The sequence below is a fragment of the Oreochromis aureus genome, linkage group 20 (genome assembly GCF_013358895.1).
Source record: "Oreochromis aureus strain Israel breed Guangdong linkage group 20, ZZ_aureus, whole genome shotgun sequence".
Lineage (NCBI taxonomy): Eukaryota > Metazoa > Chordata > Actinopteri > Cichliformes > Cichlidae > Oreochromis > Oreochromis aureus.
In genome coordinates, this window is record NC_052961.1 from 4,241,117 (window position 1) to 4,266,536 (window position 25,420).

The 25,420-nt window shown below is 41.1% G+C and overlaps 1 protein-coding gene across 1 annotated transcript; it reads left to right on the forward strand.

The window, feature by feature from the left end:
* Positions 1-409: 409 nt before the first annotated feature.
* Positions 410-25,327, forward strand: bcap31 (B cell receptor associated protein 31). Its single transcript, XM_031759160.2, has 8 exons — positions 410-550; positions 3,952-4,051; positions 7,427-7,527; positions 8,438-8,582; positions 13,884-14,019; positions 21,789-21,915; positions 22,039-22,139; positions 23,036-25,327. Exons 2-8 carry the CDS (start codon positions 3,960-3,962, stop codon positions 23,060-23,062), a joined length of 729 nt encoding a protein of 242 aa, XP_031615020.1. The 5' UTR covers positions 410-550; positions 3,952-3,959; the 3' UTR covers positions 23,063-25,327.
* The last annotated feature ends 93 nt before the right edge of the window (positions 25,328-25,420 follow it).

Sequence of the window (25,420 nt, forward strand, 5' to 3'; positions counted from 1 at the left end):
AGATTAAAATATCATGTGCAGAGACTACACGCAGAACGAAGTATTTCATTAATTCATGGCTTATATGCATACACCTCCAACAATATGTTGTTATGAGGGTCATGTGTACTAAAAAAACTAAAATAAAAATTTACACAATAAATGGTGAATTTAAAAATATTCAAATTAATTGCAATGTAATTAATTATCACTTTAAAAAGCAATGTATGCTGCATGCATATCCTGCACTAAAGGAATTAACTGGAATTAGCCTCATGTTTTTTTTCATTCAACAAAAAATGTAATATTGCGTGAGGTACAGAAAGATAATAATTATAAATTCATTAAATGATTAATATAGAACAATAAAGTGACGCAACGATAGGTCACGTGCTTCCGCCCCGCCGGCTCCGTGTCCAATCATATTTCAAGATGAGCTGGCACTAAAATACCCGGAAGTGTTTACAGCAGGAGGCTAAACTAGCAGCTAACAGTAGAGTCAGTGGAGAATTGAAGCTCCTGGAAGTGCAGTGCGGACACATCTCCTCCCCTGTGTGCGGTGCTTGTTAAGGTGAGTCCCACCTGTTCACTAATGATCAGCACCCCGATTCTCTCCAGCTTACCGAGGCTAACTGCTCCTAGCAGCAACCAACAGTTAGCTTCAGCGAGTGGCGCGAAACAAACGGCTTGTTTTTGGAAACAAGCGCTTGGAATAGATTAAAACCGAATGCTCGGTTTTCCAGAAAACTGAACCTTCAATAATCAGCTGAGTAATTCTAAAAGAAAACGTAACTAGCAGGGGGGAAACTAGCTAGCATGCTAGTTAGCTAATGTAAAAAAAGCAAAAACAAAAAACCCCAAAAACAAGTTTAATTACTTTCCAGCACATAGACAGAACCTAGTTCGTTTTATGGAATTTAGTTCCAGCAGATACACAGACATGCAAATTTATCAGCTCACTGGAGGGTCTGCAAATTGCGAAGATGTGAAATGAGTGCGGGTAGGAGCGTAAAGTTTTTAGGTCAGGTACTTGAGAGTTTTCAGGAGTTAATTTGTGTGTCGCAGCTGGTAAAATGTACTGACAGTGAATCTTTGTGGTTTGGTTTGGTTTCTTGGCTGAAGTGAGCTGTAACAGGGAGCACAGTGTTGTGGGATCGATGAGGGGCGTTATCAGTGTTTTGATGTGTAAGGAGGCGTGATGCTCCGCTGTGTTTCTGCAGTTTTTGCGGAGCCGCAATGACACAGCTATTCTGAGCTGCCATATCTGAAGCAAAGCAACCCCCTCGAGTGTTCACACTGCACACAACCAAAGGGGAAAAAAGAAATCACACTCAGATGCTTTATTCAGTTTTTTTAGCTTGTGTCTTTTTCACTTATTGTTGTCAGGCATCGTCTACAAAGACGTCAATCTCAGAAAAAGAAGCCTCCGGCCTCCACCCATCGGGCTGCTCTAAAGTGGGCTGTGTTGCTTTTCAGTTTTGTGGAACAATTAAATTAGTTTATTAGATTTATTCTCAGAACAGGATTAGGAGTGCATTTTTAGAAAAATGTCATTAAGCTTTGCTGAAAGACACTGAAAATCCACTTTCATAGGGTTGTAACATTTTTATAAAGTATGATCTGTGAAAATCTGAAGTCTTCCACATCAGCAACATGACAGTTAACCTTTTACATTTTTTCTTTCTTTAAAATTTCGTGCAGAACTATGTGAAAGTCTTGAGCCACTCCTTGCTTCTTTTTCTTTAGTTTCCAGAGAGTCAGACTTTTTCAAAGTGGTGTTAAAGTGATAGTTCTTCGCCAAATAACAGAAATTGTTGCCTCAAGCTTCTGTATATTGTAAAGTACAGACAGACCCAACAATAATACAAGAAAACAGAGGAAACCCCAAAAGTCATATGATCCCCTCCTATGAGCAAGCGCTTTAGAAACCTCCAGCAGAACCAGGATCCAGGAGGATCGGCCATCTGCCTCAATCGATTGGGGGTGAGCGGACGAAGACAGGACAAGGACATGCTGCGCCAGAGATTAACAATAACTAATTAACAACTTGGCAAAGAACCCATTTTAAATTGTGTCTTTGGGCACCAATCACAAAAACAAAACCTCACAAAAACATATCATTTGTTCCCATTCTTTAGTTCTCTGAAAAATACCAAAGATAACAGTCTGATAGGCATAAAGAAGTATTTTTGCACCAACAAGGTGATTCCCAAAGAGCTATTAGCTGATGACTTGGTACACCTCAGCAAGGTGTGCAGTGTCCTTAAAAAAAAAAATGTGAGGAAACTGGGCAAAAGTAGTGTCATTCCTAAAAAGCTATTTCTACCAGGTGAATTCAGAAATGGTCTCAATGAAAGGCTGGTTGTCAAGAAGCCACTATTCAAGAAGGGAAACTGGGACAAAGGTCAGAGGCAGATTACACAAGAACTTGACTGAAAATCAGTGGCAGGAGGTCTTATGGAGCAATGGATCCAGATATGATTTTTTTATATATCTGGAGGTTGAGAGAGCAGTACAACAGTGAGTGTCTACAGCCATCTGTTAGACACAGTGAAGACTCTGTCATAGTTTGGAGCGTTTCAGCCAGCAGTGTGTGGTTCACCACTGAAACAAAATACATGTCAGTCACTGACATCTACACAGCCCGCTGGCTCAGCTCTGCTGAGGCAATCATGAGAAACTCCACCCATCCTGCATCTCACCTGTTTGGCCTGCTGCCCTCAGGGTGACGCTACAGGTCCATCCAGACTCAGGAACAGTTTCTTTCCGCAAGCCAGTATAGTGAGCACAGACATGCACACACACACACGCCCCACTTCAAAACACACATCTCTCTCATGCATACAACGCATACACACAACAACATACACGTTACCACCACCGCACAAGACCAGTGAAATACTTCAGAGCAACCTTGGACATCTGTATAAACTTTTTGCATTTATGTCGTTTGTATTTTTATATTTGTTTTTACTGTTACTTGTTCTGAATTTAATCATTGACTCTAAATTGCCCTCAGGTGTGAATGTGAGTGCGAGTGGTTGTCTGTCTCTGTGTGTTTGCGATGGATGGATTTATTCTAAATGCTGCTAACAGGAAGTTGCTTCTGTATTCGTTGAATGTCTGATGTTTAATGACAATAAAAGGATTTGGATTCTGATTGGCCTCCTTGGAAAGCAAATCTCAACATTATTGAAGTGTGAGTTCCATTCTCATAGAGAATGGAACAAAAATCAGCTAACATCCAGAACAGCTTTGAATTTCCTGGAGAGAAATTCCTGAAGACCTGAATGACAAGAAAGCTGACTAAAAGAGTTTATGCTGTGTTCAATAATGAAGGCAGTTACAGCAAATATTGACTTTCAAACTCATACAAACATGTTTTTTGCCGTTATATACTTATGTTTGCATGTGTTTTGTATCTATAGTATTTCCAATTTTCCTAGCAAATTATAAAGAAAGAGGGTTGGCTTAACACTTTTCCCCAGTACTGCTGCAAACCAGTAGGAGCTAAAATGCAATCGGTGCTAAGCAGAGGTGCTGTGAAACTGCCACTCTCAGTTTAACTGTTGTATTTAAAGTGTGGTTAGGGTCTGAGTTTTATGTGACAGAGCACGCTGTTCCTGCCTCGGTCAGTTGGGTAGTTTGTGTGTCTGGTATGTTATCACGTTAATTCTCAATGTGATGAAATGAATATATTAAACATCAGAGTAGCACATCAGCCAGAGGCAGCAAGAGCACTGATGGGTGAAAGTGTCAGATAACTGGATGGATTAAAGTCATACAATTCGTTCTAATGTGCACTAACTACTGTATGTTCTGAATGGCAATAAAGTAGTGATTCTGTTCTTCTGTTTTATTCTCTATAAGCTAGTGGAGCTTATTGAAAACGATTAACTGTAGATGTCATGATCCAAAGTGCGATGTGATTGTGTTTTTGACGTGTGACCCTGCTCTGTGTTTCCTGTTCAGAAGTCAGGATGAGTCTGCAGTGGACTGCGGTGGCCACCTTCCTCTACGCTGAGGTCTTCTTAGTTCTGCTGCTCTGCATTCCCTTCATCTCACCCAAGAGGTAGGTAACACCTGACTCACACACACCTGTCCTGGCATCAAGCTTTTTCCAGCTCAAATCTGACCTTGGCTTAAGATATCTGCCAGTAAAAATTACTGACTGGAAAAGTCAGTAGTTTGTAGTAAACTAGCAGCTGGAACGATGACTTTCAATCCATTTCACTTTTAAATGAGAGAGATTATCGTCTGAGCTGTCAGTCAGCTGGCTTTGACCATAGTTTACAGTCAATAAAAACATTTGCAAACATTCAAACAAGCTGCTGGCGCACCAGCGTGGATCATCTCCAAACTGCTGACACTTTTTTGTTCCACCAAGTTTATGCTTGCCGTTGTTTGAGTGGCAGGTTGAAGACAATCAGGTCGGTTTTACTGCCATTTTCAAAGATGCATCAGCTGGAGCTCAGAGTGCCAGATTACAGAGAGGGAGATGCTGCAGCAAACTGAAAAGATGAGACTTTCTGGAGAATTTCTTTTTCATTTTTGTGTATCTTGTATGGAAGAGTGCTGTGTGTGTCATGCACCATTATAAACAGTGATAAGGCTGTGGTGATTTCACAGATGCACGTGACACAACCAGTAATGTCAGCTCGTTGTTGCCGAGCTTTTGGGCTGGTGGGGGACCAGTGTTTGATGCATGCATCCCTACACCGGTCCTTCTTTATTTTAATCCTCCTGGGTCACACAACGAAGCATTGCAATCACAAGAAAGTACCTCTATAGAAATCTCTACAGACACTTTAACAACCCTGCTGATGGATGTATCTTTCATGGGAAAAATTACAGACAATTAGACAATTCTGGATATTGAATGTTTTCTCTGCCTTACTGAAAACTTCCCAAATCATGAATTTTCGGTACTGTTACACGACAAACAGACGGCGAGATAAATCTTGGCCCATCTGGGTTTAAAGCGTCCAATGCAAAGCGTGCAAAACATTTACAGCATTGTGTCCGTGTGCTGTTGGCTCCATAAGTGGAAGCTTTGGCCGTTAATTTCCAGCTGGAGAAGCGTGAAGCTCGCTGTTGGGAGCAGCAGAGTTCAGTTTGTCCTCAAACAGAGCAGCTCTGTGTGACTGTGATCACATTAAAAGACCTCCTGACTGCAAACTGATGAGCTCTGATTAACTCCGCACACACGGCACAGAGCTGATAGGAGCTGAAATCCAACAAAGAAAAAAGTCAATAAAAGTAGAGCGTGAGGAGTCAAATATGTGACCTTTAGTGAGAACGCTGTGAAGAATAATTGGATCAGAAACTCAACATGGAAGTTTTACTGCTAGACCTCAGAGTATTTTTTTAATTCTTTTATCTGACTAGATATCGAGAATTAAACGTATCTTGTTTTTTGTTTAGTTTTTTCATGTGAGAGAAAGTTTACCGTTTTAGCAATGGTGTAACCTAACATAGATAAATGCAATAACATGACTTCTACTTATGTAGGCTTGAGCAACAGTTGCGTTTGTTGGATGGTACATTAACCCAGAAACAATAAGGATAAGTAATATTATTGTCCCTTTTAGTCAGTTTCACACCACAATATCATTGTTCTTGATTCATGACTCCACAGGTGGAAGCGGAAAAACAAAAACTAAAGTTACTTAACAGTTTTGTTGCTAACCATTATTAAAATTTAATAAAATAAGGTGTGAATATGTTTTTTGGTTTTTTGTTGTTTTGTTGTTGTGTTTTTTTTAAACAACAGAAATAAAAATATAAAATAAAACAAAAAGAAATTGTACTTAACCTGTATAAAATGAAAATGTACAATTTTATATAATAACATTGTGGTTCGTACATATTCAGACTGAAACTTTGGAGTATCCCACACCCTCCTTTTGAAAAAACCCCAAAACTGAAACTGTTCAAAGTTCTAAAAGTACTAAGAACTGACTCTTGAAAATGGCTCAAACTAAAGCAAATTTTAAAAAATTCTATACAATATAAACTAATACAAAAAAAAAAAATATATATATATATATAAAACTAACTGCATTCTTCATAACCAGCCTCCTGCAGAGGTCACTGCACAGTTGAGCTCATGTCTGTTGTTATGTGGCCCCTAGAGGGGGCTAGAGCTCCAAGTTTAGCTGCTCTGTTGTAAAACATTAAGATCTCCATTCATTCACCCATCCTTTCTCTTCTGCTCTCTTCTTTTTTTCCATCGCTTCAGGGCCTTCTTATCTTTCAGATCTGCTTTTACCATACGAACCCTCGCGGACCCTGAGGTCCTCTGGTACTGGCCTTTTGATTGTCCCTAAAGTCAGGACACATACTCACGGAGAGGCAGCTTTTCAGTGGTATGCTCCTCGTCTGTGGAACAGCCTGCCGGAGGAGCTCAGGGCCGCAGAGAACGTACATGTTTTTAAAAACAGGCTCAAGACCCACCTTTTTAATTTAGCTTTTAACTAACGCTTATTTATTTAATGCTTATTTATTCTATCCTGTTATTCTATTTATATTATTAATTTAGTTTTACCTAATACCTATTGATTGTATTCTTATTCATTTTTTATCTTCTTACTCTGTTTATACTTATATTTATATTATATCCCACTCTTATTTATTTTATCTTTTTATCCTGTTTATATTCTTATTGGGTCATATCTCCAGTGTTTCCTCGGAGGGGGCTCTCTGCACCGGGGCTGTGATCGACCGTGGCTGCTGGGGCCCTGTGGGTCCTCTGAGCCTGGCTGGGGGGCTTCTTTGCCTCCCTCCTGCTGTGTGCCCAACCTGGAGGCTGCGGTCTGTGACCGGCTCCCGGTGCAGACGGCTCCCTGTGATAGTGTTTCCTCACTTGGCTAATGCGTACCCAGCCCAATTTTACTCTTTAGGTGTGTGTGTATGTATGTGTGTGTGTGTGGGGGGGGGGATGTGTGTATCATGACCGCTTCTGTTAATGACAGTGCAGGGAATGAGTGGGAGGGTGGGGTGGGGTGGGCTGCTTTTAACCATGTAAAGCACTTTGTGCTACAGTTTGTTTTGTATGAAAAGTGCTTTATAAATAAAGATTGATTGATTGATTGATTGATTGATTGATTGATTGATTGATTGATTGATTGATTGATTGATTGATTGATTCAAACATGCTTGGATCACTTTTGGCTCCCAAAAGATGTGATAAGATGGATTTTAATTATCCCAGAAGTTCAGTTCCTGTCCTGCAGCACCAGTAGTGTCCAACACAACATTTAAAAATGAAATAATGATTCAAAAAGTAACAAAAAAGCTTATTCAGATTACTCCAAGCAAAGAGTAAAACAATAAATAAATGTCTAATGTCTCTATAATGTAAAAATGACCCTGTCTTCTTGTTGTTGCTGACTGATTTGTGTTTTATTCTCATGGTTGTTGTTTTTTTTGTTTTTGTTTTTTTTAGGTGGAACAGTATTTTCAAATCTCGGATCGTGAAGGCCATCACTCTCTATGGAAACACCGCCTTCATGGTGGCCATCGCCATCCTCGTCTTTCTGCTCATCGGTAGGTCTGCAGTGCTTTTGTTGATTTGTTGGGAGATGGCCTTTAGCCAAAGTGTAGTTGATTTTCTGCATTCTTCCAGTCTGTAGCTGCTGTAGCTCCATTTCAATCAAGTTTGATGAAGCACGGGTAAACAACAGCACCATCAGTTCCTTACTTTGTAATAACAGCGTGTTCAGAGTCGAGCTAATGAAATGTTGCCAAACTCTTTATCAAAAGAGTGTTAGGCAGAAATAATGTGTGGCTTTTATAACATTTAAAACTAAATTAAAGTTCTGCATCAGTCTGTGATTTTTGTAAAGCATCAAAGTAACTGCAAAATTTTCCCAGATACATAACATCTGTCGTAGTCAGCACACAAGGCAGATCACAGGGATTCGAGATGTTTCCATCTAAACATAGAAGCTACTCATTTGGTTGTGCAGAAAGACGGCTTTATTTTTTCATATGCTTAAATGTTGTTTAGGAAGTACAACTGTAATTACATGTTGTATTGTGACAGTATATCCAGTACTTCTCTGCTCAGTAGCCACATTTATCCGCCCAGGTTTACCACACATTACGATTTGAACTAGCTTCTAACAGAAACCAGGTTTTTCCTGCCAACGGCCTCACAGAGAGTTTACTTAGAGCAAGAGGTTTTCTACTAATAATAATTATTATTTTAAGCAGTTGTTTAAGTTAGGGTTTTTAAAACATCAACCATTAACAGCTTAGTGTGTGTGTGTGTGTGTGTGTGTGCGTGTGTGTGTGTGTGTGTGTGTAGTAGGACAGAGTTTGCTCCCAGTAAGGACCGACTTTGTACCTCTTTAGCTCATCCAGCAGGGAGGCAGCAGAGCTACAGTGCAGCTACAAAATAAGTTTACTGTGAATTAAAGATGCTGAAAGGTGACAACGTGTGTTTCCTGTACAGACGCTTTCCGTGAGGTGAGGAAGTACAGTGTGACGGAGAAGGTGGATCTGGCTAACCACCCGACAGCCATCGAGCACATCCACATGAAGCTGTTCAGAGCACAGAGGAACGAGTACATTGCTGGCTTCGCCCTGCTGCTCTGCCTGTAAGACACACACACACAACCCTCACCTCAAGCTGTTTAAGTTTTAGGATCAGCCACAGTAGCCTCACTTCACTGGAAAGACTTTAAACCAGCTGTTAGCTTTCCTGCTAGCAATCAGATAGAGAACAACCTAAACAATCGACCTAGATCGACTTCATAGATCGGCACATCGTCACCAATATCTGATCGAGCTTTCTGGATCAGGATGGGAACGATACATGATGCTGCCTCGCGCATCTGGAATACTCGACCTCATGGAGTCTAAATTCTGTTTGTGTGTCATTATAGCCAGACCGATTCTCCTCCATGGGCTGTCGTTACAGATCTCAGCTCTGTGGGGTTTTCTTTCTTTTTTTTCGATTTCAATCACAGAAAAGGTGGTTTCATCTTCTTTGCCCTCCCACTCCCACTTAAGAGTCTCTTTATAAAGGGAAGGGTAAGATAAGTTGCTGTAAGCTAGTTCCTAGGCAGTGTCCCATCCAGGTAGCAACCGGGCCGAGCTCTGCTTAGATTCAGAGATCACAAAAGATCAGCTGTGTTCAGGGTTTTTACAGATAGTTTGCAACATTTCTGAACTGCTGCAATTTTTAAAATTAAGAACATGGTCTTCTTATTTCTTGTTTTTTGTTAGATCATTACAAAAGTAATACTTAAATTAAAACATGTTTCAAAAATAGATGCAAAATAAAACAAACAATGCAAATAAACATACTAAGTTTTAAAAGAGGGAAAGCCTCTGTTGTCACAATACAGAAGTTTGTTTGTGTTGTTGGATACATTGTCACTTTTTTTTGTTACAGACTTTGTTGTAATTCAGCAGTCATGTTTCGTGTCTGCAGCACGTATGTTGTCCACATTCTCCACCAAAGTCTGTCATCCTGCTGTAAAAGAAAACAGAGCAGTGAAACCAGGAACTTTTTCTAAACCCCTTCACCATCCTGTTAAGCATTTATCCAATTAAGTGTCACATGGGGGCTAAACTAGTGGTTTTTAATGCATAAATCTAACAGTTTCAGCACAATTAAAATCAGGAGCTGAAGTGTAAAATTGTTTCCAGCTGTGTGAGCGGTGAAATCATTCACCACAAACTCAGAAAAGAACTGCAAATTAAGAGATTTAATGCCATGAAGATTCCACAGACTTCTGTCGAGTTTCCTCCATTTTTGACAGAGAGAGGATGCTGCACTGTAAGAGTGTTATTAGTAAGCCTTCATCAGTGTTGGGACGACTTTATAGCCGACTTTCCCTTAAGGCTGATTGCTTGGGAGCGCTGAATCAGTCAAAGCCGCCACAGGAGCATGCAGACAGAGCGAAAGGATCGTCGGTGCACTGAGGAGCAAGGAGACGACCACATATGGGAGTTAGGACCAGCGTGCAGCTGAACTTCTGTCCTAAAGCGAGCTTGGAGTGGGATACTCAGTCGCACCAGAATAGACCCGACAGGCCGACTGATCTAAACTCAGAGGAATTTTACAGTCGGGTGGAAAGAATGAGCAGCTGACCGTGTATGTGTCTGTCAGTGTGTGTTTCCACTGTACAGTGTAAATCCCCATCCCAATTGAACAGAGACCTCACAGGTGCGAAGTGGCCTGATTGGCTGACCCACTCAGAGTCAGACGTGACTGAATACGACTAACCTCAGACTTCAGCAACATGGTGTGTTGTTACTGGTCTGACGGCTTGTTGTTGTTGGGCTGAAAATCCATAAAGTTACCAGTGAGGTCCGTCAAAGAAGAAGGCTTGTTTCAAACGCCATCCTCACATACTGACTTCTTAAGAAGAGTACATCTATAAATAGGTTTTCTTTTTTACAGCAGGAAAAACTGAAATTGCCCATTGCTGAGGTGAAATCCTCAGATCCATTGTCTTAGATCATTTTTGATATCGGTCTTATTTGGGACAGGGTGAGGAGGGAGGTATATGATCTGCTGTGACCCCTAAAGGGAGCAGCTGGAAGTAGTATTTACTTTTTGTATGTATCACAGTTATTGTCAATACCTGAAATTTGTCTGCTGTGTTCGTCAGAAAGTTGCAAAACACAGTGTGAGCCTGTCTGAATCCTGAGTTTTCACAGTATTTGAATGCATAAAAAGCCTAATCTGAATGCACTGATCTTACAATAAGACTACATCTTTTCACATGAGGGTAAAATACAGCAAGCTCTCAAATCAGCACCCTGTAGATAATGAGAGAGACTTATATTAGTTTTGCAGCTTTACTTGAACCTTAGAGGGTCTTACTCACGACGCAGCAGTTTGTGAAATTTATGACATTTGCATGCGTATTTTGGGGGCTTTTATTGATAACATTAATTTGCTGACTGTTCACTTTACTTGAGTTGCTGCTGCTACAGTCAGCTGGCTTCTCGTGAGTGTTGTGTGAGATTTTATTTTGAATCTTTCTAAATATTTAGTTGAGCAGTCAGTGGTCATGTGACCCTGACCGATCCAGGTTGACCTACAGCTGGTGGGTCTAAGTGACAATAAATCAGGACAGATCAGTTTGGTGCAGTTTTGATTATAGAGTTGTTCTGTGTCCCCTGGCCGCCTGCAGGGGGCAGCAGCACGTCCTTCTTGTTGCTGATCTTCTGGGGTACTTTTCGGTGTGCAGCAGCTGCTGCTCTGTGACTCACTGTGGCAGCACAGCATGTGATGCGGCAGCTGCTGTAACGCAGATGCCAAGAGGAAGTGCTCCAGTGTTTAGACCGTGCCCTCCGCTGTCAGGCCGCTGCGATCGGGAACTCCAGCTCAAGAATTTCCAGCCTGAGCCAAGAAGAAGACTGTGGAAAGGCTGAAGCTCTGGCAGCTGCCTGGTCAGATTATTTCAGGCCTGTGAAGTAACTGACGGCCATATTTGGAACAGGCAGTCGCTCCACCTAGAGACACTTGAGATGGGGAACTCTCTTTTATTCCTCGTGTAAACTACTCCACTTTTGGTCACCTTGAAGCAGTTTACACACCGATCCAAACAGGCTGCTGTGGTGTTGCAGAAGATAAATCAGACTTACAGATACTTGATGTATCTATTAAACCGTTAAAAACACCAAACTTAAACCTAGCTACACACACACGCACACCCTCCTGCTGCAACAAATATGGCATCCAGCGCCATGTGTGGAATAATCCACAGTGCATAAGTTGTTCCTGACTAATGCACTGTTTTTTTCCTCATTTTCGGTGTTGTTATAGTAAACATTCAAGACTGGGGGAAAAAAGCAGTGAGGGCAATTTTAAACCATGAACAGTGATGGTGCTAAAAAAATCACTTGGTGCCTTTGCAGAAGTAAAACATTGCTTATTAACTACTTAAGAAGTAATGTATCACCCTGCGTGTTCCAATACCTTTACTCTGCACAATCAGCTGAGCTGTGTTGTGGTGTTATTAACAGTTAACAATATATTTTTCAACCTTACTTACGCTAACACAGCAGCACAGATCAGTAAGGAGAACATGCTTGTAGGTGTTGGTCTCCATTTGGCTACTTTGCAGATCTACTATGGTGTATGAATCTGTCAGAAACCAACTGTTGCCCTTGCAGAGACAGTCCTTGTGGTTTAAATCACCTGCTAGTTTTGAGTGTAATTCTCTACCAGATGACCTCTCAACCAGTTCCAGCTGTTCTGTCCCCAGTTATTTGTATTTCATTTGAATTCTGTTGAAAATTCAAGAAAATTCTTGTTGTAAATACTGCGGATCAGTAAGCCCCAGTGTGTTAGATTAATAACTGAAATTACAATATTTAGCACAATAATAATAGGGAGACTGGTTTTTGGGATAATCAATCAGCCTGAATGTGTATTGGGTCACTTTTGCAGCTCACAGAAACTGGTCACATTTTGTTGGCGCTGTGTGTTGCTGGGGAAGTTTTACACCCTGAAAATAGCTGCAGGTTGAGTGTGAGTAAAACTGCACAGACAGAACCTGCTGGTTTCTGCTGTTTGTCAGAATGTTCCTGAATGCATCACCGATGAGATATTTGGCACATGGCTTCAGCCTCACATGATGGTGAACCAGCAGCCACGAGGTAACTGCTCACCGAGGTGGTAAATTTACCCCCAGCAAGCTTCACATCTGCAGGTTTTTTACAGAGTGAAGTCATTTTCTGTTTCGAGAAAAGGAGGTCAAATTTCAGCGTCCTGTTACTCATCTCTGCAGGCGAAGCCTGATTTTACATTCCTGTGTTTAAGATTTCATACATTCTAATATGTTATTCCTGACAAAAACACTGAAACTAGGCAAACTGTTGTGATGACTTAAAAAAAAAAAAAATGAATTAAAAGCAAAAATAGAAAATACTATTTCAATTAAAATCAAATGCTAAACTGTCTGCTTGTTAACATATGTATGTATGTGCACTAAAAACATCTCAACACGTGTCAGTTTGTCCACAACCAAAAATGGAGCAGGTGGTGATCTGTTCACATCAAAAGTCTCAGAGTCTGATGGAGTCCGATGTGAGCTGAGAGGAAACGCGCGGTTCATACTTTCATTTATTTTTCTGTCTGATAACTATGTTGGCAGAAGTGCTCTGAGACTTTCCAGCCCGCTCAGAATAAACTGGACTGCTCCTTTAATCCAAAGCTGCAGCTCAGTGATTCTCTCCCACGACTTACATGAATGGGGGTAGATATTCGGTATATCTGCCCCCCCCTCCACCCACAGTGAGCTACAATTACATCACCGCCTGTCAACGCCACACACAGCACGAACGCCTCACACAGTATGCGGGGAAATGTCAGGGGTGACAGTGTGTTACTATACATGTATCTGTGCGTGAAGCGACTCCTGACTTTGTGACGACATAATCCCGGACCGCTTCACTGGAAACATGGATCTATCTCTGATCCTGATCTGATGATTTAAAAATCTTTTTACTGCATTTTTGTTGTTGTTTAGAAGCTGCGGTCAGATGACCTCATGCATGGTTTACTAACATTCAGTCCTCTTTAAAAGATACCCGCAGATATACTAGACAGCTCTGTTTTTAAGTAATTCAACATTTATGCAATTTTTCTGTGGAAAATGTAAATGAACCCCTGGAATCTGCTGCCTCTCTTTAGCAGGAATATCTTGTGGTAGATGTAAAACTGACCACTAGTTTTGGATACTCAATTGCTGGAATTCACAAAATTCAAAGCTCGGTCATTAGGAAGATATTTAATGGTTCTCCTGTGGGTACTGCCCACTCTCCAGGATGTTTACTGATGAGTTTCAGGTGATGCTGAAACGTTTATCAAATTGAAGGAGGCTGATATGCAGCCTGTTTAGTGTGATCACACACTGATGTTTTGTCTGTTGCAGGTTGCTGCGTCGCCTGGCCACTCTGCTCTCCCAGCAGGCTTCACTCATGGCCTCCAACGAAGCCTTCAAGAAGCAGGCGGAGGGCGCCAGCAATGCCGCCAAGAAATACATGGAGGACAATGAGATGTTGCAAGAGGTGAAACACACACACACACACACACACACACACACACACACACACACACACACACACACACACACACACACACACACAGAGTTTTGAGCTTTGATAGAAAACCAGTTGTCAGAGGTCATGGGTCACACTACCGTCATGGTGATATTTGGTAAAAAGGGTTCTGTTCTGTGGATGAGGATTGGCTGTTTCTGGAAAAGATGTTTTTCATAATAAAACTTCATCCAGCTTCACTGTTCTGCAGAAACTCCAGACTGGAAGAAGCGGATTCCCGAGTTTCAGTCCTGCGTTTTGGAAGAACAGACATGGCATGTCAGGCACATGTTATAGAGCAAGATATTCTAAAAGCAACTACAACAATTTTAAAATCATTACCGATATTGTCAGATGTCCAGTGAAGTTTTTTCGGTGCCGCTAAGAGAGGAAAATAGGCAGTATTTTTAGATAGGTCCGATTGAAAGGCAGACCCCACAGGAGCCCTAAACTCTATAAAAATGACTCCCGGGTTTCTTGAAGTGGTTGCAATGGAGCATTTTTGTGCAGGAGGCTGTTCGTTTCTATCCTTTGGAGTTTAAACTTTGTCTTGTGAGCCAGTTATTGTTTTATACAGCTGAGAAGCTGCAGCTTGGCTCATCCCAGCTGCTTTTCCATTTTCCATCCCGGCCCTGACAGTTCGATTTTATCCTGCATGTTAGTTTTAATATGTTCTTAGTGCATCCTCTTTGTGCTGATTTCTATAGTTGCACTCCTGTTTGATGCAAACACCACATGCTGATGACAGGAAGCATCATCCTTCATCTGGAAATTGATTCAGCACATTCAGTTTGTTGAGTCATCACACCAATTTGTACAAGGCACCGAATCTCTTTGCTTTTCTGCATGAACATGGCAGATTTTCGGCTGTAAATCTCAGAAATGAGCCCTGAATTTTTTGTTTTCTCATTCCTGCTTCACAATAAGGCAATGCGTATCCCTGCAGGCATTATGGATTATTCTCCTGCTAGTCTGTCCTTACGTCTCTCGGGCCACAACCTCAGTGGATGTAACACTCTCTCCCATTTAAAATAAATAAAAAAATATCAGCAGTTACATTTTCCGCAAAATGAAACTACAAGAACTCAGCAGGTTATTATCTGACTGTGAATGTACACCCGTCTGAGGAACAATAAATGGTTATGATCAGCAGCGTATACACCAACGTTGGGACTTTTTGTGAACCAGAATAAAGTAGAGAAGTAAATGTATTTTTCAGGGTTTTTTAGAGGATACAGGTTCCCTCAGTCAGTAAAACATCAGCTGCTGGCCTTCAGTTTCCTCTTGAGAGGGAGTGTAAAGAGCTCAGAGTAGAGCTGCTGCAACTCGGTCACCTGACAAGGATGCCTACTAAGTGAGGCGTTTTAGGCGTCTTCAGCCGGGAGGTGGCCCAGGACATGCTGGAAGGCTCTTTGCTAAAACTGCTGCTAAGACAGACATGTCGACCCTGAAAATGTTTCTAATCAGTTTTTAGCATTTTTGCAGTGTCTCTTTTCTATCACCTATTTATTTTTGATCATACGTTTAGTTTGAGCTGTAGTTACAAGACAAGCACTAGAGGGCGCTCAGCTAACAGTAACTGTGGTCACCTTCTTGGCGCAGGGGTGGGGGGACTCCAGGCCTCAAGGGCCGGTGTCCTGCAGGTTTTAGATGTGTCCTTGATCCAACACAGCTGATTTAAAGGCTAAATTACCTCCTCAACATGTCTTGAAGTTCTCCAGAGGCCTGGTAATGAACTAATCATTTGATTCTGGTGTGTTGACCCAGGGTGAGATCTAAAACCTGCAGGACACCGGCCCTTGAGGCCTGGAGTTCCCCCAGCTGAGTTAGCAGCTTCACTTGCAGACTAACTAGCATGTAATAGGTCTGTAGATGCTGTAGATGTTGATGTTTGTTAAAGAGAAATGTGCCGCTCACTGAGTGTCCTGCTTGAGTCATGATGATACACAGTAGAGCAGACTAATAACAAAAAATGTTAATTGCTAACATTGAATTTGACTCTTGTGTTACTTTAATGAGATGTAACCAAGTTAAAGTTGTAGCTGTTAAGCATTTAAACCAGGTAAACCAGCTGTCTGGTTGAAGTGGATTATTGCACTATTTTAATATTGTTTTAATTCTTGAAAAGTCTTTAAAAGACTAAATATGAGTTTTGAAATAGTGGACGGGTGCAGGGTTAGGGTCAGGTAGACAGTGTGAGTTTGTTAGCTCTGGACAGATAGTGGCGCTAGTTCACTTTGTGCATTATTAAATCTAATCCCATCCTGGCTCGCTGTCACAGTAGCGGGTTCTAATAGGTTTTCTGGCAGAGACCTCGATGCTTGATAATGAGTTTATCAGGTTGCTGTTCATGTTCAGGCCGTGTTGTCCTTCGTGTCTCCCCCACAGGATCCGTGTTTGACATTGTTTCATTTACCGTGTCCCAAGGTGAGGAACGGACAAACTGTCCATCCAAAGAAACGTTCCCAAGGTTGAAACTTTGGCAATGTGTAAACTGTGGTAAAGGGTCCTGACGTTATTTCATCATACCCCACTTCAGCTCTGGGTTTGGTTTCCATGAATGTGTTTACACGGTCAACATTTCAGGAATATTTGGCGGCAGCGGGAATTTTTCTCAGTGACTCAACAAGGCTTTTATAAACTCCCTTAAATGTTTCCCAACAACAAGCTGATTGATCTCCTCAACCAGAGAGGCAAAGTTCAGCTTTCTGGCAGCTGTGCAATAGGTAATAATAAAATAAGAGAAAATACACATTTTAAGATTTTTAAAAAAGTATTCCAATATAACTTATTGTGTTTTTAAGTATATGACGTGGGCTGAGAATTGGCCTCATTGAGCATAAATGTTCTTTACAAGTGGCAAAGACTGCAGTTCCGTAAATTACCACTTGAGGCAGGCTGCAGAAACATGTCAGTCCTCCCCATACAGTCAGATATTAAAGTGTCCTGCTTTACAGCAGAAACAGAAACATGCTACAGTCTGCTACAGATGCAGTTTTGGCCAAAGGGGACAGGTTTCTTCCTTCATAACTCTATTGGGCGAAGTTTTTTTCTTTTTTTCTCTTTAATAAACCGTCATGTTGGAAATGGTGAAACTGCTGAGATTGACACAAGCAGCTGTAAGCCTCACCTCTGCTAATTGGAGTCGGAGTGTTGATGTTGATAATCCCGCCTTTTGTCTTTTATGCCTTCTTTCTCAGTGACTGTGATCAGAAAGTGTCAGATGCTCGTCAGAGTGAAGGAGAATTCATCTCGTTTTCATTCCCAAAGTGTACTGTTGTAGTGGTCTGAGGGAAGTCATTTATAATGTTAAAAATAAACAAGTAAATAAATTAAAACAGCCATGATATTTAAAACTGATATGTTATACTTTGATTTCTGGCCTTTTTTAAAAAAAATCTTAAATTCATTTAAGAGCCAGTAATACAAAAAAAACTTTAAATGAATCGGTGAAAACACTAATAAGTAACAACTTGATGTTATGCTCATGTGTTCACAAGTTTGAGTAGGCCACAGGAGATTCTCAGATTTCATAACGGGCTGTGGCCGTCTTTTTTTAGGATGTTTTGCTCTAAGGAGTCTTCTCTTAAGACACAGCATTTGTGTAACTTTGTGTATGAAACGTGTATGTGTGCATCCCCAAAGGTCAAATGTACACGTGGAGTTACAGGAAGACGCAAGCGGTCACGCAGCGCTCACTGATTTGTCAGGATGGAGTCACTTTACTGCAGACACAGTTACACAGGGTCACAGGTTACACTGAGGTGTGTGTGTGGGTGTGTGTGTGTACCAGTTTTGATGTCTTTGTGGGGACTGAAAACTGTAATGTTACTTTACTTGTTGGGGACCAATGGTCACTTATGAGGACAAAAGTGCCCGTCCTCATAAGTTTGAAGGCATTTTTGAAACTCAATGTAGTTTTAGTGACAGGGTTACAATTAGGTTATGGTTAGGTAGGTCAGGCTAAGGGTTAGGTTGGCGGTTAGGGTAAGCGGCTAAGGAAAGCGAGATGTCCTCGCTAAGATATCAAAACAAGAGTGTGAGTGTGTGTGTGTGTGTGTGTGTGTGTGTTACTGTAAAGGCCAGTAAGATGATCCTGGGCACCTGCTCTCCTCCATGTAATCAGGCAGAGAGACTTCTAACTAATGTCAAAATTGGAGATCTGAGATCATTTATTTGCTCTATAAGATCATATTTTCCTGTGGGTCCATGAAGCAGGCGGATTTTCTTTAAAAAAAGAAACCTATTTTGAGTTATTTTGTCTTTGGTTTGGTGTAGACAAAGAATTAACTCAGCAAAGAGTTCAAGGTCGGTGTTTATCAAACACGAGAGGAAGAAATTGCCAAAAGTCCTCAGAGCGTTGCATTCCTGCTTTTGTTTGTAGCAGCAGATTAAAAGCTTTTATCCTTTCCCACTGACAGTTTTTTTTTTTTTTTTTTTTTTTTTTTTTTTTTTTTTTTTTTTTTTGAGGGAGTCCTGAGCTCAGAGGAGCTGCAGGAGGTCACATTCTTGTAGAGATAATCTATGAGGGCAAAGCCTGGCACAGAGACACAGAGGAGGGCTGTAACACACTCCTGCCAGCAGCCTCAATCTTAATGTGCTGTACACGAATACAGGAGAGAAAGGGCTGTTCCCACAGGCAGTGAGTGAAAGAATAAGCAGCAAGCTGATTAGCTGCCAATAACTGTAGCTGTCGATGTGTCGCGCACCCCCACCCCCAAAAAACATTCGAAGCGCTTCTTTGGGCGCTGGTGCCTGTTGCTCTGTTCACTGTCAGAGTGATCTCACACTGCTTCAATAATCTTTAAGTCCAGGCTCTGGGGAGGCCAGTCCCTGACTGATGGTGTTTATTGTGTGTGTTTTTAATATCCAGGTGTTTTGTCTGGGATCGTTGCCAGGATAAACGAATGAAGATTTGCCATTCAGACTCACTGTTGCACCCGTCTCCTGATCTCCGTACATATTGATGAACAAACATGTAAAATGTGACTCATCACTCCGTAAGACGTGTTTCTGCTGAGTTCAGTGCTTGTGTAATTAGGAGTACCTCTCCCTTTTCTCCTGGTTTCCCTTCCCTAAGAACGGCTTCCTGAAAGCGCCCATCTACTAAGACAGTTTCAGATGAGGCGTTTTTTTTTTTTTGTTTGTTTCTCTAAGACTTCCAGCTCCTCTCCATCTGCTCTGTGTAGTTCAGTTTCTTTTAGGTTTGTCACTTCTTATTTTGTCCTCTACTTTTTTCCAGTTTCCACATTGATGTTTTTTTTATTTATTTATTTTAAGGACACAAATGAATGAAAAAAGCCAATTTCCAGCGACCATAATTTGAAAGGTCTTGAGAAAGCCAGGAGAGCTTTGCCTAATAGCACTTTAAAATATTACAAGATCGTCTGTCTCCTTGGAAGCAGATTATAAAGAAATGGGGAGGTGGCTCAAGACTTCTGGAAAACACTGTATTTCCTGACACTGATGTTGTGACATAAAGCTCTGCTGGATAGATACAGCACTGTTTGACACTAAACTTACTCAGGCTGTGTGTCATGTCAAAGACTCAAAAAGACTCACTAGCAAAATTACAAAAGAGGAAATTAATTTAATTGAAGGGCACAGAACTAAATCAGTTCAGTTTGATTTATAATGGCATCAAATCAGTTGCTTCAAAGCGCTTTATATTGTAAGATCAAGACCCTACAATAATAATAATAACAATAATAATGATACATAGGGCTGCACAATTAATCGTTAGAAAATCGCGATCTCAATTCATACTTATGTGCGATCTCATTTCCAAATGACAGCGATTTATTTAAAAAAAGAAAAGAAAAAAAAAGATGACAATTGTACCGCATTTTGATCCGGGACATAATCTGCATGAAAACAAGCGCTCACTCTTCCTGCTCAACAAATGACAAGGGCGGAGCCTTATACCACGTAATACCGAAGCCAGCTGGCAGGGAAAAAACAACGGAGAGCACGTGAGAGATGACGAAGCTCTAAAGCCCAAGAAAGTGACAGGAGAAAATCCGTCACGGTCAACCGCATCAATAACGGGAACCTTATACAGCGCTTCCCCATACCCGTCGAACTCCCGCAGGCACAAAGATATTATGGAGGCTATCACTTATCACCTGACCAAAGATATGGCTCCCATCAACACTGTGCAAAACGAGGGATTTAGGAAAATGATCAACACCCTAGACAAACGCTACACAGTGCCGTCCCGCAACTATTTTTCAAATGTTGCACTACCTGCTCTATACACGCAGTGTCGAGCAACGGTGGAGACGGAATTACAAGCAGTACAACATTTTGCGGCAACGACAAAATGTGAGACATTTATTGTTTTTATGTTTATTTATTGTTTTTATGTTCAGTCTCAACTGTTACGAAGTTGATGTGCAGTTAATAAGTGCAATAAATATTTATACTGGAAAAGAAAATCGTGAGAGAATCGTGATCTCAATTCTAAGCAAAAAAATCGTGATTCTCATTTTATGCAAAATCGTGCAGCCCTAATGATACAGTTAGAATTTTTTTCAAAAGTGTATTTTTAAAACCAAAATGTTTTGTCAGTGCTAGTTTAGTTCACTGTGATAACCTTGTTAACCTCTTATAATGCTTGCCTTTTTATTTTTACATCTGTTTCTGCATTTAAAAAAAGCTGCTCGTGTTTCAGTTTTACTGTAAATTTATGGTCTGTGACTCGACCGCTCGCTGCTCTGTGATCTTGGTGCGTCGGTCTGATGACCTCGTGCCGCCGGGTTCAGTTCAGAGCAGTGAAACCAGGTTTTATGGCCTCGTCAGTTAAAGGTCTGAAGCTCAGCAGCTGTTTAACTCCGTCACACTGAGCGAACACACCAACGCTGCGGTCTGACAAACTTATTGATGCTCTGAATACTTCTCATTTAGTGTCGTCTGTTTCCAGCTTACAGCGAGTCACAGGAAGATTTTCCACCGTCTGCTTTTAAAAATTACAGAACTGATCGAATGAATTATGAAATTAAATAAAACCAGTAATCCTCATGACTCCAGTTCCTTCCTCAGCAGAAATGGAAACTGAAGATGTCACCATCACTTTGGTCACACACACACACACCTCCCACGCACAGTCCTACACAGAGCTATGTTTTCATAATGCAGCGTGAATCAAATTTTAAAATGCTTAAACGAGCACGAACGCTGATTTTCCTCACGTCACCCTGCATGAATTCTTGTAATTGAGTAGATTTCACTTGATGTTTGGAGGAAATGCAACTAAGTCAACGCCTGGCTCATAAGAGTCGAGCGCCACTTTCTGACAAACTCCAAATTCACTTGTTCTCCCAAAATCTCCGTTAGTCAGCATTTCAGGAGTTTTTAAAGTGGTCAAGAATCTGTGGTCAGCCCTTAAATGCAGGCTGCGAAGCAGGAAACACAAAATATGCGTCACTGCCAAAACCTTCAGCCATGACTGAGCTCCTGATGAATGAAAAGGTCAGGGGTGGACCAATGAGCACAGTTGTGGTATGAAGCAGTGGTGCACAGCCAGTGTGTGTCTGTAACGGTTCTCTGGATTCAAACTGGGTCAAAAGTTTGGAGTTATCTGTGTCAAACGGAAAGATTTCAAATATGCATTAGGCTTCTTTCAGGTCTCTGGAGACTTTCAGATCTGCACCAGAATTTAAATAGTTTTGTGGATTAGAGCAAACATCTGGCAGATGTTAAAGGGCTCCTTTTTAAAAAATATTTGTTTGTTTTTCTAGAAACTACGTGAGGCTGGTCTCGAGCTGCCGGAGGCTGGGAAGAAAGGACCAGGACCACAGGAGGAGAACAAGACTCTGAAGGAGGAGGTGAAGAGCCTGAAGGAGGAGCTGGAAGCCACCAAGAAAGGTAAGGCGGAGGAAACGCAGTCAGCAGGTAGAACCCACAAGAGATGAGGAGGAGAAGAAGTTAAAGCATGAAGTCTGAGACAGAGAATATGAGATCAGAGTGAAAATGAGAAATGTTTCACAGCTCTGCAGAAGTCAGACAGCGACGTTCGTGCCATGAAGAAACAGTCCGAGAACCTGACAGTGGAGTACGACAGACTGCTGGACGAGCACAGCAAACTCCTGGTAACACACACACACACACACACACACACACACACACACACACACACACACACACACACACACACACACACTAAAATCTCCAAAACAAGAATTTAAAAGAGGCAAAAGCACGCAGGAACCAAACCACAGAGCCCCCCGACGGCCCTCTTTTAGAGTCATTGCTTAAACATGCATTCACTTTTATTATCCACCAGGGGGCGATACCTGAGGTTGCAAAAGAGAGGTTTCTGGTCCTGTAGAGGTTAATGGAAGAGATGGCCCACCGCCCTGACCTCTGTAAACATTTACTGATGAGTTGATGAGCTCAGTCACTCACTGGAGGCCATAAATAAAATACTTAGTCCACTTTTCTTTAACGTTGGTCTTTCTAAGTGTGAAAACGAGGATTATCCAGGATACACTGAGCGGAGGGCACAGCGAGTTAAAGATATATTTGGCGCGTGTGTGAGATCAGTTACAGTTACAGCAGCTCGTCCAGCTTAAATCATATACAGCAACAACTCTGACAGCAGACTTGTGTAACATGCACGTAAAATCACGTGATTTAGTCTCGAGCTTCGGTTTCAGCTGCTCGTGTTCTGGATCCAGTTCAGGCTGAGCAGACGATCTAAAGTGATGTTCTATTTATACGTCCTAATAGGAGACAGGTTTAAATAAAGGCTCAGACTCCTACAATGCTGTTTTCATATTTTCACATTAAATTTAGTCACAAATTACACTCGGATTTAATCGCAGATCTGAAACACGCTGTATCGGCTTAAAGAGCTGATGCTCTGTGATGATGCTCGTCATGAATTTGTGATGTCTGTCTTTACCCGACACGGACAACACGGTTTGACATGGTGTGGCTGCGTTTTGTCATGGCGATCAGCTGTTTTTGTGTTTTCTGTCTGCAGGAGAAGAGTGACAAGAAATCGGACTGAGGAGGACATCGACGGTTCCCGGCTTCTTTCATCTTCATCACCGTCCTCAGCAAACTGTCTGCTGCCTCTGCTTCCACCTCCGCGATGGGATGTCACTGACTTTTGGGTCATCTGACATCACCGATGGCTGTGATTGGTTAATCGGACTGTCTGAGCTCCAACATAAGAATGTCGGTTTACTGTCAGACTTCCTGTGTCACTGTTTACGCCTCTTAAGTGTTTCTATTTTTCTCTCTTCTGTCCACTTTGCTGTTTAAAGGTCAGCTTTGGGGTTTTGTTGTCCTTTAAACAGCTGACCTCTTCCTTCACTTTCCATAAACTGTTTTTTTTTCTGAGGACATTCCCTGTTTAACATTTTTGGAGCAAAGTAAATCCAAACATGAATCCTGTTCCCTGCAGGAAAAGACCAGTTTCATTCCAAAATAAAAGCATTTTGTCCTTTCTGCACATTCTGGGTTTAAATCAGGGTTAAAAAAGTCCAAAGGATGCCTGTGCTGTCAGATTTCCTTCTTTCTTAAACTGTAATTTCCACCGAGACTCTTGTGAATATGAATGTTTGGAGCTGCAGCAAAGATCACTTAGTACGAGCAAAACAAGACTCGTCTCCTCTGGTTTCTTCTTCTGCTTGGAAATGTTGCCTGAACTCAGCCGTCGCTGTTAGCCGTGTGCTGAAAACACACTTTAAATCTTGGAGCTGTTTGATGCTCTGCTTTCGGTTATTCATTACAAAATCATGAAGTAAAAATGAGAAGAGAAAAGAAAAGGCACCCGTGTCTGTTCTGCTCGTGTGGCGTGATCACATTTTTGTTGTTGTCTTAAATGGCGTGTCACAATAAACACGGATGATTTCAACAACAGTGAGACCCCGTGTGGTGCAAAAGGGTTTTTGGGGGTGTTTTGTTTGATGTCTGAGGTTTTTATAGGTTTGAAAAAAAAAAAAAAAAAAAAGGAAATTACTGATAGGAGGGCCGATGATCAGCTGATCATGAAACCATTTTTACTTTTTTCTTTGCTTGACAGAGAAAGGGCTTTTATTTTTGAGGATGGAAGTCACCACACCAGATTATCCATCTATAAAACCATGAGCAGGTTTTTTTCTACAAGCGTTTAATCCTCATTTTTCTTGTTTATGTGGAACTTCTGGTTTCTTGGTTTTTGTTGGGGAAAAGTGGACGCAGCTTTTACCTCAGTCATCGTTTGGCTGTGGGTCGATTTCTGATAGTTCTCACATACGAGCGTCACTTCACGGCTTTCCTCGGGTTTTGTTTTCATTTTAATTCTCATGCGGTTTATTCTGCAATTAATGGCACTTTTTAAAATCACAATTTTGATATTTTACTGATATTTTTCTTTGTTAAAAAAAAACAAACAAACTTGTCATTTTGCCACATTTCTACTTTGACTATTTTGAAGCCTTTTGTCTTTTAAACCCACTTTAATTACGGTTAGTCTCCAAATCTCAAAGGCTGCGCGTCTGAGTGACGTCACAGAAGGAAAAAACATTTTGTGGAGTTTGAATTCAACCATATTGTGACCGCTCTGTTCACACGGGTTAAGGAGCGATCCCCTCTCTGGTTTAATTGCATGACTTTGAAATATTAATATGTAAAAGAAACTGTTTGTGGTGATGGATGAAAGCGTTTTATTTAATCACCTATAATTTATCTGGATTTTTTCTTTTTTATAGCAATTTTTTTTTTCTTCTTTTAAACCCAGAATGAACAAAATGTTCTTTAATTTCTCATGAAAGTTTCTGTCGTCTATTCTATGAGTGAGGCTAACTTTTTTTTTTTTTTTTTCTCCATTTGAAGAAGAATTTGAACTTTATGGCCATATAATTTAATATCATTAATATAGAATCACTCGTGGGTTTTTTGATGCAGTGAAACGTTTCACTTGATCTTTCCTGTAAAAAAAAAAAAATAGAATAAATTTGTGTCTCCCAATGGAAAAAATCAAATTCAGGGTCTTAGTAAAAATGGAAAACATCAAAACTTTCTCTGATTCTGATTCTAAAGGAGTCGGAGGTTTTCAGAAGCATACATTTCATTTTCAAATAAAACTGCAGATAATTTTTCACTGAAAATTTGAGGAATGTTTCCTAGAAGTGATCTGAAAAGCAGACCCTGTAAGTTAAAGTGTTACCACCTCAGTCAGTGGTTTAAGATCTGCTGCATGTGTTTGTTCTGTTTCAGTCACAACCTTCAATAAACTGACAGAAACTCTGACAGAGCCCTTCATCGGGACGATTATATTCAGATCAAACTTTGTGTCGATTCTTTTTCTTTCTTGTGGCTAAACTTGGTGTCTCGTCTTCACCTCCTCTTCACACTTAAGAGGGCAGCTGTTGGTCTAAAT